This window comes from Sinocyclocheilus rhinocerous, unplaced genomic scaffold (assembly GCF_001515625.1).
Source record: "Sinocyclocheilus rhinocerous isolate Xijiao unplaced genomic scaffold, SAMN03320098_v1.1 scaffold1300, whole genome shotgun sequence".
Lineage (NCBI taxonomy): Eukaryota > Metazoa > Chordata > Actinopteri > Cypriniformes > Cyprinidae > Sinocyclocheilus > Sinocyclocheilus rhinocerous.
The window spans coordinates 1,069,143-1,084,298 of NW_015666578.1; the positions used below are offsets into that span (position 1 = coordinate 1,069,143).

Consider the following 15,156-nt stretch of genomic DNA (forward strand, 5'->3'; position numbering starts at 1 on the left):
TTTCTCGCCAGAGTCCACTCCACGAAGGCGGTGAATTCCTCCTGAGGACCATCTTCGGACGACCACGCTCTGCACTCGGCGTTCAGACTTGCCGCATAGAAAACGCAGAGCGCGTCGTCCGGATAGCGGGTGATGTTAGCGACCAACAGGAACTGTCTGGTATGGTCCTCGAGAGTCTTGCCTTCCTGCTCCAGCAGGAGAAGGAGGAATTCGGGGCAAGGGAAGGAATTCATGGGGTGAACACAACGGAAAGAAAAACACTGAGGAAAAAACGGAAAACAAGCGGAGGGGAGAACACGGAAGTTAAACTCTTTTTTTGGGTCGGTTATTCTGTCACGGTCCGGGTGTTGAGAGATCAGGCAGGACGACGAAGATGATGAATAAACGGATATTTAATCAAGAAACAACAGGAGATCCAGACAGGGTAGACATCAGGGTAGCATTCACAGGAACATGGACATTGACATTTACATTTACAATAACCGACAAACTAGACTACAGGAGACAGGAACTAATAAAGGGCAGATAACGAGGGGCAGACAGGTGAGCACAATAAGGTGATTAACTACAAATGAGAACAGGAACAACCAAATAAGGACACAGAGGGAGAAACCACAATCCACAGGGTGTGACATGGTGAGCATAAGAGACCTCTTTCAAAAGCAATTAAAAAAAATCGTAATTATTTGCAAACTTTTGACTGAATATACATTCATATTTCACCCTCTCTTTCCTCCAGCCTTTCATTCTGTAATCCGTGTTGGTCTGACCTGTTTGTTTCTCATCCCTCTCACGCTCTCTATCTCTCTCAGTTATGGCTCACGGGTCACTGGAAACCTCTCGGGCATCTCCACCCGGCTCACACAGATTAAATCAATTCACATATGCTCCCTTTGGGTGACAGCGGAGGAAAGAGAGAGGAAAATAAATGAATGAAAGATAGAATGGAGGAATGAGAGAGCACACGAGTGCTACATGAGTACCCGAGTGGGTCTGTAGAGATGAGATCAGCAGTCAGGCCCATGGGGCGGCAGCTTCTATTAAGGATATCATATCCCCCTCCTCCTAATCCTACCTGGAAAAACAAAAAGGATCATTCGGCTCCAGCACGCGCTGTCACCACTACGACTGGTGTAGAGTTCTCCCTATGCGGCTGATACAATGCATTTGTGTAACCACTTTGAGCAGTTAGCTGCCAACTAAGGGCTCTATGGACGTCAGGCTTATCAAGCTGTGTAGATGCTTTTCTTTAACGTAGAGTTTCCTAAAAGTCAAGCTCCACCTAAAGGGATTCCGCTTCTGATAGTCAGTGTGTGAGGAGGGAAAACACATTTTGAATCATGCGGAATTTAATCTTACTTTTAGAAACTAAAAGCAGGAACAATATACAAGCAAAGTGATTGTGAGAAGAGATGGAAATGGACTCGTAACTGAGCATGCAAACACTCCACCAGTCTACGTCTTCAACATGTTAATTAGTTTTACATTTGGTGCAATCCAGCCTTAATGTTTTAAACTAACATACAGATATAAAACTTCAAAAAAACTTGAATTGTTGCAACCCAGTAGTAGTATGCTATGGAGTATGTTTTGCACACTTTTATGAACAGCTATTAACAGACTGTTTTTATTTTTTCATGAGTCACAGAAGCATGTGAATAGAGTAGTCTGCAAAATTAGTATCTGTGTGGAGAACAGCCCTCATCTCTAAATTCCATGACCGCCAGCAAAACATATTCTACTGTTAAGTGTTTAGTTTAGAATTCAGGGTAGGGTCGCACCAGCCATTCGTAAGTTCTTACTTAAATTAGGATGTTAAGTCCACACTAGAGGCTTAGTAACTACTAGGGCTGTCAAAATGGCTGAAAAACTAAATTCGAATTTTGTACTTAAATGTTATCAAAAATTTGAATTATATTCAAATTTAAAATGCATAATTTCAGTTAGGGTGGAGAAAAGCTTTTGGCTTCTCTTCTGAGGCCACAAGAGGGTGCATCGAGCAAAATATTACTAATGCACGTTTCTTCAAAGCATAAGAGAACATGACTATCTGTGAAAAAAGTGCATAATGTTTAAAATAATATTTATAAACCAATTATAATTAATAAAGTTGCTTAAACAACTATAAACAAAACAGCATCATGTAGGCCTATGTATTCATAGTTTAATACAAAGGGCCGAAAGCACACAGAGTATATTTTTCATTTAAAAACACAAGTTGCAGTGGGATGGGGAAAAACCCCACCATAAAGTCTCGAGATATGTTTTTTCAAAGTTAAATTTGCATTAATTTTACATGGCTTTCTAAACATGCGGCTCTTTTGTGCGAGATGCGAGTGCAACGGTGATAGATGTCCCTCTAGAAAATGCGCAAAATATGCGTTCTGTGTACGGCTTGGTTTCAGTTTTGACATAAACAAGATATTCTCCGCATTGATGTTCTCTTTTCCTGCAATATTTGTAAGGCAGGACATAGCTATAAGTTCATAAGCTCTCTGTAAAGTTATGCGTAGTCGCATAATATGACGTTTACCCTAAATTTACCCTAATACCCTAAACTTGTTTAAATGCTGTGAATTTAAATTTATCCTTCATTCTACCTTCTTTTGCCTCACACAACTAACGGTAAAAATAAGTTTCCATTAAAAATGATACTACTGAATCATGAATAACATTAGTCTATCGGGAAGCTATTTTTATGTGTAAATAACATTCAGAAACTGTAACTGAAATGATTAAGGATCATTAAATACTAAAAAAAAAAAACACATAAGAAATGCCATTTATTAATTATGGCTGATTTCATTTGACATTCGCAACACAGACCGTAGCACACAGAGGCGCTGTAGATGTGGTGTTGAAGAAGCGCTAAAAAAGAAACTAAGTACGTTTATTCACATATTCTTCTCTCTCTTAATATGTACGTGAGTGTAAATGTCAGCAGCTTCATACATATCTGAAGGATTGAAGGTTGTCGGGTAAAAAAAGAACTGACCGGACCCTTCTGTAAATATTTAGTTTATACCAAGCGGCAACCTTCCGGTCTCTCTCTTGAAACCAACACGGAAGTGTCTTAAACTGCAATTCATCGACTGGCCACTAGAGACAGGCTCCAAAAGGGAGTCAGTCCCATAGACCCCCCCATGTTAAAATGTCCAACTTTACAGCAGAAAAAAAACATGTTTACAGCCTGGTACAAAAATTTTGCCCTTCATGACAACTGTGAGGGGGGTGAATTTTTTTATAACTATTAAGCCTTAAAGTTCTGCATAATTAAGGGGGTGACTACTTGAGTGACAGCTGGATTGCCGCTGCTGTCACCACTGTCGAGCTAGGCGGGCGTGGTTTCAGTAACCAGCTCCACCCATGTCCCTCCTCTTTGCCCATTTTCGATTATCCAGGAGTAACGCGCTGCCAAGATGGCGACGGCCGGCTCCGCCCACTTTAGACTTCGAAAATGCTCTTAAGGAACCTACGGGTGACGTCACGGACGCTACGTCCATGTTTTTATACAGTCTATGGTTTATACGTAGTTACTATTCAACTATGTGTAATGGTGCAACAACAAATTTTTTGTAGGGCATAAGTTGCCCATTTACAACAAAACTAGGCTACATTGTAACTTGCGTACAGCTGGTGCAACCGGCCCCTGAAACTTAATGCTAAGTTTTGTTCATTTAACAGATGCTTTTTAAAAAGCGACTCACACATGAGGGAAAAATCTAATTGCAAGCTTGTCCAAGACCATGAATTGTAATGGTGCAACAACATATATTTAGTAGGGCATAAGTTTACAACCATTTACAACAAAACTAGGCTACATTGTAACTTGCGTACAGCTGGTGCAACCGGCCCCTGAAACTTAATGCTAAGTTTTGTTCATTTAACAGATGCTTTTTAAAAAGCGACTCACACATGAGGGAAAAATCTAATTGCAAGCTTGTCCAAGACCATGAATGAGTCTGTGACAAGATTACGACCATGAAAATACGGCTTAATGGGCCATCTGGAAAGGAACGTTTTGTTAGATTTTCATGTTATTTCAAGGTCACACTTATGTAATCTTAAAAGCCATCATACTTTATAAAATATAGTTATACAAGATTTTAAAATGTTTTTGAAATAATTTTTTTCTGCTCACCAAGGCTACATTTATTTGACTATTTGAAATCGAAAAGACCAACAGAGAGAAAAAACACAAGGATAACAACAGAGAAGACAATGAAAGAATGTGAATATTCAGTGGGTTTTGTAACAATCTGGCTGTTGTAATGAGCTTAGGAATGTCTTTGACTTTTTTCCAAACACTTGGCCAGTAGATGATCATTTATCTTCGGTCCGCTTAACTATTTGTACATGACTGTTCCATTCCTGTGCCATTCCCAGCGTTCTTCTCTTGGCTCTCACTTGTCTTTGTGCTTCTATCTTCCATCGTTTTAGCCGCCAAGTACAGGCATGTTTTGCTAACAGTCGAGTTTAATTGTTTGTTTAGTACCTCATTTGTGTTGCAGAATGTTATTTTGTTCTCAAAGCACAGCTGCTCATATAAATCAAATCAAATGTTCAATCAAATCATGGTAAACGCTTTATAAAAGCTCAACCACAGTACCCTGGATGGAGTCACTGTGGGGCGCAATCTTTGCATAGAGTATATGTTTGTTAATGTGTCCCTTCAGTAGCTTCCCGTTCATGATCCAGCTCAATGAGCCAAGAAACCAGACATGTTTTATAACATGCTTTGCTAATGGACACAGCAAATCATTATGACAGATTGAAGTCCCCTCGCAGATTTGAGTCATCGAAACACCAACTGTATATGTTTTAGCATGATTGTCAACAGATACGGGAATAAGGTCCCCCAAACGTCCCATGTCCAAACGTTCACTGAATCTTTACTGAGAGCTTTTCTGGTTTTGTTCTGACAGGGTTTTTAAAGTGCGTGTGGTCCAATTCATGTTGAGATGCGTGAGTGCCTCTCTGAGATTCACCAGGGGTTTGTGCGAGACGTGAATGGCATTGTCAACATTCCTTGGTTTTCCAAGGCTTTTGTAAGACATGAAAATGACTTTTTCTGTTATTTGCGTTTGCGCTCCTGAGCTTGCCCTGATAAAACACATCCGTAGATGGTATGCAACAGCGTCCCACTGGTGTAAATGAGATGCTTCCGCTTGTATGCCAACCAGCAATTGTTTCCTGTCTGCAGTATTTTGATCTCTATCATGTTGATGCTCCACACATTTGGGTGGGTTGAATATAGGAAATAAGAGCAATGAGATAAATGGATGCCAGGCACTGTGAGACACTGTGCAGCTTTGAAAATCCACCTTTCTCCGTCTGATGTGTATTGTGCTGCTGTCAGTGCTGTAGGTGTTGGAGATGGCAAGGAGCCTTTATCAAATATTAACAATGCTACCAGCCCTTCTGTTTCATCAAATGTTTTGTGCACACATCTTTCACACATACTGTACATATATCAGGGATGTGCACAATGGCCCGAAACACTAACCCCTTTTCCTTCCTGGGCCGAGGTGCCCTCTGGAGAAAGTCTATCCAAGCTAACATGTCTCTCTTTGTCTTCCTGTCTATCACTCCCCCTCCCCAAATGAGCCTCTTCCGCTCTGGCATTCCCTCTCTGTGACTAATGTGTCAAATCTTAACCAGACAGGGTTTGGGGCGTAAAGACGACCAAACAATACAGACCTGAATCAGCAGCTAATCTGCTCCATGTCTTACACAGAAGCAAATATGAAACTGGATTTTTACATTCATCTAAAGAAATGCGAGTAATGCTTGCATGTACATCACTGCCACAGTTTGATTGGTTTACCAGGTACTATGTGGTCGCTGTGAGCAATTCTTACGGCCTGAATTTTAATACTTAAAGAGGTTAATGGCTCGTTCAAAACTCTGAACATGAGTGATAGTAATAGTTGTGCTTGCTTTAGCAAACATGGCTAAACATGTTTGTGGAGATAAGAACAGCGTGCACAGAAACCCTGCTGCACCATCAGGTCTCTTTGCTCGCTGCAGCTCGGCTTTGATTGGCTGGCTGTTAGTACTGCCAGCTCATTTGTTGTTTGATTCAGAGCGGTAGGACATCTATCAGCTATCTGTGCCTGTCCAACAGTGAAACAGCCGGGGAGGCAGTCTTCTCTTTGTTAGCAGAATGGCTAAAGGTTGTGTAAACGGATGAGTGATGTGGGGTACTTGCAGTGTAATTGGGCACTAGAGAGCAAGATCTGTATTCTCAGCAGAGCGCAAGTCTTGAGTCGAATTCATCGGTAGGTCAAAGCAGGGCGAAAGTTGTGCTGAATCATGATGCCTTTAGCTCAGCGAACACCCGCATAACGCTTTACATGAGAAAAAGCTACCTTGTGGGTAGGCAGAATTGCATGTAATGATCAATTATGTAGTTGCGTTAGCCAAGATTGTATTGTTTATTGAGAGAGCAAAGAATAATGTATCTGCTTGAAGCAAGAGGCGGCATGGGAAATACCTTTGGGAACAGACACAGTTCAATCACTCACACGAGATGCCTGTTCACACCAAGAATAAAAAGAAAAAGCAACAAATTGAAAAGAAAAACGCACACATGCTTCAATGTAAAAAACTACTGTAGTGGTTATAATTCTAGTGTGGGAACATCTGGCTTAATTACAATCACAGGGGTGTGCTACTATAGTAATTATAAAACAGCTGTTGTACTAATGATGTGAGGGGAGTATAGTATAAATATGTTTTCAACAATACCGATACCAAAAGCTCAGTATCAAGAATATAAATCCCATGACCCAAAATCTCACATGTCACTGGTCAAAGGGCTTTATTTTATTTTATTTTATTTTATTTTATTTTATTTTATTTTATTTTCCATCCGAACAAAGAAAAAAAAATCTACTTAAAATTTTAAAAAACAAATCAGCCAGTGGACAAATTTAAGCTGGCCCATATGCATTTTGTTTTGTGCATTTCTATATATGTGTGTGTATATACTGTATATATATATATATATATATGTATGTGTGTGTGTGTGTGTGTAACATATATATTCACTAAAATTGTATTTAATCGATCATTTTATAAAACTTTTGGTCTGGTGTTGGTTACATTATCAAGCAATGTAATGATGATGATTTAACACACCTATTTTCAAAATATTGCGTACATGTACAAACAAACAAATAAATAAATATCTGTGACTAAAATGTTACCATATTGTAGCAAAATGTATTTATTTATTTTTATTTTTTTGTAATTCAAATATAATAATAATTTTATGTAATCACATTAGCGAAATTTGGCAAAATTTTGTGGGCAAAAAAGGTCCATTGACAATTTTCAGTATTATATTATATGAAACATAGAAGTAACTTTCAAACCAAGCATCTTTCTTTTGGACACTTGAACATGTGAGAAATCTGCATGGGGACCTTTTTCACCCTCTTATGAAACTCTAGATCATGTTTATTCCTATTGAAATTATTGGATTTTGCTCATGAAATTTTGCCTTGCAACGGTAAATATGATGCACCTTAACAGAACATCAGGTTCAAATCCCTTCGAGTGGTGCAAGTAGAACCAGTTATGTTGGTGCCGTGACCCAGATCAGAGTGAGGTTTATGGGGCTGAGCGTACTGGAGGCCAGCTAGCAAGCTCCCTGCCTTCAAGGGGCGTGTTAGAGACTGTGCCCTTGTTAGCATGCCGACTTCCCATGCCGGCTGTCACTGGTTCAAGCCTTGCTTGGAGCGGGCTAAGCGGAACCGATTATACATACATTCACATCATGCCTCGTTCACATTACAATTGTTTTAGGTACAATTTCTATAACACTGCAAACTGTAAAAATATTGTGTGCCTGTGCTTTCTCCCCTGGCTGTCTGTTGTTCTTTTTTCTGTCTCACATCTTCATCTCTTTCCTTGCAGATCGTTTTTGAAGCCACAGTCTCATCGGAGCGTAAGGGTTACATCGGCCTGGACGATATAGTGCTGTTAAACTACCCCTGCTGTAAGTTCAGTTGCTTTACACACACAGAAACACACATTCACTGACCTTTTCCAGCCTAGAGGGAGGCGTATGACCAGGTCGGAATGAGGAACAAAGGTGGCTATTTTCTCCTGTCAGAGTCGTGGGGTACTTACTTTTGATCTGAACAGCCATCATGGATGACAATTATCCACTGACACTTTGTCTTCCATTTCCCTTGTTCTTTCTCCACGTCCACTTCCTGTGGCTGACCTTTTGTGCAGATATCACTCCATCTCTCGGTCCCAGCGTTCGCCGTCTCAGATTTATTTATTTTCTGGGGGAAGAAGAAAGAAAAAGGTGCTTCTTTCTTTGGATTTTGTGCCCTGTGTTCTGCTACTTAATCTGTTGCTTCACTCAGGCGTGAATGAGAGCGAATCTCCTGTGTCCGTCTTTGCGCTGTTATTTTTCTCCATTCTCACGCTTCCGGTGTTCTCACACACCTGCTGACCTACACTCCATTAGCGCTGCTAGAAGTGTGTGTTAGTGGACGACACATAATTCTGCTCCAGTAGTTTGGATTGGGGCACTCGGAGTCTCGCTACCTGCTGACTTCTGGGAAATGCAGTGCGGTCATGCTGACAGGAATGCTGGAAAATGGAGAGTGTGTGCGGATGGGGAACATACTGTTGGATTGTGAGACTCAGTTTGTGGCTTGCTTTAATTTGATGGAGCCGATTGTAGGTGTTCACATTTCAATTTTACACTGCACACCAAGAACGTAATGGCAAATGCTCCAGAAACACACCTAATGGACACACGGAGACATTTGCCCATGTTTGCGAGCCTAGTATTGAGCTTTCCCATGTATGAGTTCATTTGTTCTGCTTCATTGTGGATACACTCTTATGAGAAAAGAGGGATACATTGTGATGAAAATTTAACAAAACTTGCTTTAAGATTAGCACTCATTTGTTAATTGTTAAGACCCCACTATTACTGTTACTGAGGGTTAATAATTTGTACAAGCTCTCTTGCTTTACAACATTTTGACGCATAACCATCCTACAAGTCATCTTTTGATATGAAATTTGGTTACACATTCTGTTTTTTTCCAGGATAAATCAACTTCTGTTTGACACCTTGACAGTTTAACGCTCTATGCTCAAAATGTTGTTTTAGGCTGATAAAAGCTTTATTACTGCATTTGAAAAATTAAAAAAAATAAAAATAACCAGAGGCTCTGGAATGCACAAGTACCTTTAAAATTGATTTTCTTGTTGTACAATTTTTCTCCTACACATTTGAAAAACTTTATTGGAATCTGTAATTGCACTAAAACCATTGACGTCTGACCAGACTTGCATAGTGTAGATCAATTATCAGCACCATGGACAGCTCCACTCACAGTCACTGCAGCTTACGCTATTGAATTGACATCAAAATTCTCTGTACTGTAGAAGTCTTGGGGTCAGTAAGGTTTTTTTTTTTTTTAAGAATTCATTAAATTGATCAAAAGTGACATTGTTTGTTTATTTATTTGTTTATTTATTTAAAAATTACCATTCAAATAAATTATGTTCTGTAAAATGTTCTATTCATCAAAGAAAATGTGTAAAAAAATAAATTTTAAGCAGCACAGCAGTTTTAATTGTGATAATAATCATAAATATTTCTTGAGCAGCAAATCAGCATATTAGAGTGATTTCTGAAGGATAATTTGACTCTAAACTAATGGCTGCTGAAAATTCAGCTTTGCATCACTGGTATAAATTACATTTAATATATATTTAAATAGAACACAGTTATTTTGAATTGTAATAATATTTCATAATGTTACTGTTTTTACTATATATTTGAACAAATGAATGCAGCCTTGGTGAGCATGAGAGATTTCTTTCAAAAATCTCGCGACCTCAGACTTTTAAACTGCAGTTTTTTGCCAGTTATTTGCTTGTTGACACATACAAATCTTTCCTCCTTTTAATATGTAGACTCCATCAGATAAATTCTTTGAAGATCTGTCTCAGTATGCGTCTGACTTTGATTTGGTGATGCATTATTGAAATGACGCCAAACCAGAGTGAAGTCAAATCAGTCAATCAGAGGTTTATCTAGTAACAGTTCTCACTGTTATCTTATTATCAGAGTAACAACTCTACCTGGTCTCATGGCAAAAACGTACCTGGGGCACTTTTTCGCAAGACGCGAAATACGTACCAATAAGTACATATCACTGCAGTTTCCAAAAGAAATGAACACTAGAGGCAGTAAAACTCTGACACCTTTTATTCCTTTTCACACAAATTGATAGAGTTTCGAATAATAAAGCGTAATTTTCGCACAATTACTTGAAGAATATTATGTAATGACTTCAAAACAATTTTAATATGCTGGGAGATTTGAAAACTGATGCTTTTGAATGTTAGCATCACACATATCCAGTTTCATATCTATGGGTTTTCATACACGGTAGGTTTGTTTGGTAGCTCACGGAGTACGGAGACATACTTGAGAGGTGAGGAGCTCCGGTTTGAATCCCGTGTAACTACGGTTCAACAAAACAGTTCAAAAAACGGTGTTGCAGAAAAGTACCCAGAGGTACGTATTTTTATGAGACCAGGTTGCAAAAACTGCTGACAGGATCAATAAGCCTAAAATAAATTAACTTATCAGTGATACGTTATCACTGATAACTTATGAGTCTCTAAGTTATCACTCTATATTTCCTGACATAACATTATTTTGTTTGCTTGTTTGCAATAGTGTAACTGCTAAAACAAATAGTTACATGTACCTGATTCAGTTATGAATCTATGTATTTTATTATATTTGATCATTTATCATAAAAATGCAACTAATTACTTAATAAACCATTAGTTGTTACTTTACTTAAACATGACATAGTTACATGTTGCAAGTTATTACTATATTAATATCAGTACATCATGCATAATTACAATCAACTAACCCTAAACCAAACACCTAACCCCATAGTAAATACATGTAGTTAATTAATATTAATCAGTACTTACTTGTGTAATTACTAGGGCTGCCCCGACCAAAGATTTTCCTGGTTGACTATTTTAGGTTTAGGTATGGGTTTTAAGGATTAAGGGATCTAAAATCAAACCTGATAAGTTTGTCTTTTCTCCCAGAAATCCTATATAATTCAACCAATCTGATGACTCCCGAAGTGTTTCCAATGTTGTGTGTGGTATGCATCAGACGTTCAGCCAAAGGTCCGTGGGCGTGACGTCTGAGGCTGAGACTATAACAAGCATGATCTGAGGGCACATGAGTAGTTTCGGCACAGTGCCACCTACTTGTCAAAGTATATATAAAAATGAAATTTCTGCTTAGAACTTCTGACCAGTTTGGCCAAAAATCATAAGATTGGTCTCGTTAGATTCGGAATGGCATACCGAATCGAACAATTCCTGATTCCTCTTCAGGAACTCGAGCTGCATCGGAGAACGCTTTGGGAATGCCTTCTGTGACCACGCTCTGAATCACATGTGAAATCAGTCCAATAGCTGGGCGAGACATCACAGGTGGGTGACGTCATGACCAGGAAGCTATAAAAGCACGTGTGGCGGAGCCAGCGTCAGATTTCTGTCATTCAGTCAAAACTCTGTGTTTGTGGGTCCTATTTATTGTTGTCTGTCAAAAAATTACAACTATAAGCTAAAGCTCACGCTAAGACAAAGCATGCAAAGGGCGAGAGCAAGCCACGTTATAGATTGTGTGTTCCTCCCTGCCCATGCTACATCACGGGTGGGGATACACACAGTCTGTGCGTGGTTTGCTTGGGAGCGGAGCACAAGAGTCGGCTCTCGAGGGGGCCAGCTGCCCGCATTGCGAGCATCTCCCACTGCATAAACTTCCCTCCCGGAGGGCTCTCTTTGAGGAGGGAGTCTTCGCCAGCGTTCCTCGCGGTGCTGGCCCCGCTTCTGTCGAGGCGGAGCGGCGGCTGCATTCGTGGGATTCGCAATTGGATCTGGTGGAGGGAATGGAGACGGGCGAGTCCCTATCTCCTTCCTCACCCGCCAGATCCAGCGCCCCATCTCTGGGTTCGGAAGCCCGTTCTACGGCTACTTCCTCCCGGGGTGAGGGCTCGACGCTCTGCCTGTCTTCCTCCGAGGAGGTTGACGTGGAGGGCGTCGAAGAGGTAAGTTAGATGAGCGCTTCTGCGAGCGAGGCCACCACCTCCATGCCGGAGCCTGCCATTTTTCCCCGACCTTCAAACTGAGGTGTCGAGGTCGTGGGCCAGGCCTTTCTCGGCCCGTCTCTTCATGCCTGCCTCAGATTACTATGGGAATGTGGCGGGGTTGAGTGAGCATGACTATAGGGCGATGCCCCGGGGTTGAACAGATACGGAGTCCGTCTACTGTTAGTATCCCCGTTCTGGCCGGGCCGAGTATGGTTCTCGAACCTGATTTTCCTTCTCGACGGCTCTCCATGGGAGATTCCCGTCAGGAGGGACCTCCTCTCACAGGCGGAGGGCACGATATTTCACCCCCGCCCGGAGCTGTGGAAGTTATGGCTGTGGCCCCTGAGGGGGCACAACTAGTAGCTTCCGGTCTCTCAACTGAGGTTGTTGAGACCATCCTCCAATCCAGAGCTCCCTCCACGAGGAAACTGTACACTTGGAAGTGGAAACTTTTCACTTCCTGGTATAGACGCCGCCAGCTCGACCCAGCTAGCTGCCCAGTTGGTACAGTACTGGAGTTCCTGCAGGTGCGCTGAGGCTGAGGCCTCTCATATGATCTCGCGTCCCCACGTGGGACCTGGCCATGGTGCTAGAAGATCTCTGTAAGCCTCCGTTCGAGCCAATTGAGGAGATCTCTGATTGCCACCTTACTATAAAGACTACCTTTCTTCTGGCGATATCTTCTCTTAAGAGAGTGGGGATTTGCAGGCCCTTTCAGTGGCCCCTTCCTATCTTGACTTTGCGCCCGGTCTGGCCAAAGCATTTCCGTACCCTCGAGTGGGGTATGTCCCTAAAGTCGTATCGTACTCCAGGCCTTCAGTCCTCCTCCCTTCAGGGAGCCAGACTAGCAGAAGCTTAATTGTATGTGTCCAGTGCGAGCACTGGACGCATACGTCCACAGAGCTGCCCTGTGGAGGAGGGCGGACCAACTGCTTGTTTGCTACGGTCCCCATAAGAGAGGTCTTCCAGCTACGAAACAGACCCTCAGCCGGTGGATAGTGGATGTGATCTCTATCTCTTATGAGTCCTCTGATCTCCCCTCGCTGCTAGGGGTCAAGGCTCACTCGACAAGAAGTGTGGCGGCCTCCAAAAGAAGGCGCTCCCAAAGCGTTCTCCGACGCAACGTCTCGTTCCCCCGAGGAACCATGGTTACATACGTAACCTGAGACGTTTTCCTATATCTGCTTTTTTGGGTATTGGCTGTTTTGAGTTTTGTAGTAAAATGCTGTATCAACTTGTGACGGTATTTGGCCTTAAAAGGTTGGGTTCGGGCGCCAGGGGTAAAAACCACCACAATTATTAAATTAAATTGATCATTAGGGATTAAATTATTAGAGCCACTATCAATTCTTTCCTATGAATCAAATAGGACAAGCAACAACAAGAAAGTTTTTTTCAAAGTTTTCTATTCAGCATCAATTCCAATCATATTCTCATAATTCAGTACATCATATTCAACACGGAAAAAGAAAAAAGAAATTCCTATATCTGCTTTTTTGGGTATTGGCTGTTTTGAGTTTTGTAGTAAAATGCTGTATCAACTTGTGACGGTATTTGGCCTTAAAAGGTTGGGTTCGGGCGCCAGGGGTAAAAACCACCACAATTATTAAATTAAATTGATCATTAGGGATTAAATTATTAGAGCCACTATCAATTCTTTCCTATGAATCAAATAGGACAAGCAACAACAAGAAAGGTTTTTCCAAAGTTTTCTATTCAGCATCAATTCCAATCATATTCTCATAATTCAGTACATCATATTCAACACAGAAAAAGAAAAAAGAAAATAAATAAAATCACAACAATTTTAATTCCAGGCCCAGGAACATTTGCCTTTTAAATACCTTACAATAAATGAGTGACAAATAAATCAGCAAATAATTAAACAATTGAATAATTCAAACAATTAAATGTAATGCAATAAATCTTGTACAAGACAAAATAGAAATCCCAATAAAATAAGACAATCACATGGGAAGAAAATAAGCATAAGAAAAATCATCTGGATGCAAAGTTCAAAAAAAAAAGAAAAGGGGAAAAAAATCCTTTTTAATTTATTACCCTATACAAATACACTATTTTAACAAATTAATTTCAACAAACTTTAATTCTTAACCCCAAACAATATTAATCCAACAAATTCAAAAAACAAACATTAATTTGCTCACCGTGTCACTCATTAAACTACTGGGCCTGAAACGTAATTCATCACATCACACACACAATATTAACAATAGAATTCGACAACTCGAGCACCAAAATAAATACAAAAAAAACCTCCCTTCACCAAAAACCTCCTCAAAACACACTACATATAATGCCCCAAATTAGCGTTTAAACCACAATCACCTCACAACCGAATTAGAAAAAACTCTCTCTCAAAACGCTCTATTTACACGCGAATCGCTCTCAACACAACTTCCAAATGCTTAACGAAATTCAATGAGGAAAACATATTCCTCAAAATACGAATCGTAAGCATTAAAAGCACAAAAGACCGCAGCATTAAATGTAGCATTAGCACATCAATGCAAAGAGGGCTACAACAGCAATACTCACAACCCATCCACTAGCGTGACCATGACCGGGAATAACCCGCACACCTGACAACCAAGGCTAGAGAGCGAGAGAGAGTGACGCAATCACACTTTCTTAAATAACTTCCTACCTGGTTCCCCGTATATACGCTCAACAGCGCCACCCCCAGTACTAAATAGAAAAAGCACAAATCTCTGACGACGGTCACAAACTAATGATTTTAACAGGGGTCTCCATCCCTGCTCCTGGAGAGGCTTTGCCCCTTAATTGCTGCTTGCAGCTATATTTAGTTGCTGTTGTTGTTCCATCTCTTTTCTACTGTGAAAGTGGCCCAGGCCAGTGCTGCCACCTTGTGGAACAACTGATTAGTGTGTGATGGAAAGACGTTAAAGTTGTCTTCCATCACTGTTTTTACTGTGTTCTTATTGTTTCTGGTGCGTTA

General features: G+C 40.6%; 1 protein-coding gene across 1 annotated transcript in view; it reads left to right on the top strand.

Moving 5' to 3' along the window:
• Positions 1 to 15,156, top strand: part of LOC107732911 (receptor-type tyrosine-protein phosphatase U-like) — a 297,899-nt gene that overhangs the window by 142,858 nt on the left and 139,885 nt on the right. The window contains exon 4 of the mRNA XM_016544352.1: positions 7,924 to 8,005. Within this exon, the coding sequence (XP_016399838.1) occupies positions 7,924 to 8,005 (82 nt within the window). The remainder of the gene's footprint in view (positions 1 to 7,923; positions 8,006 to 15,156) is intronic.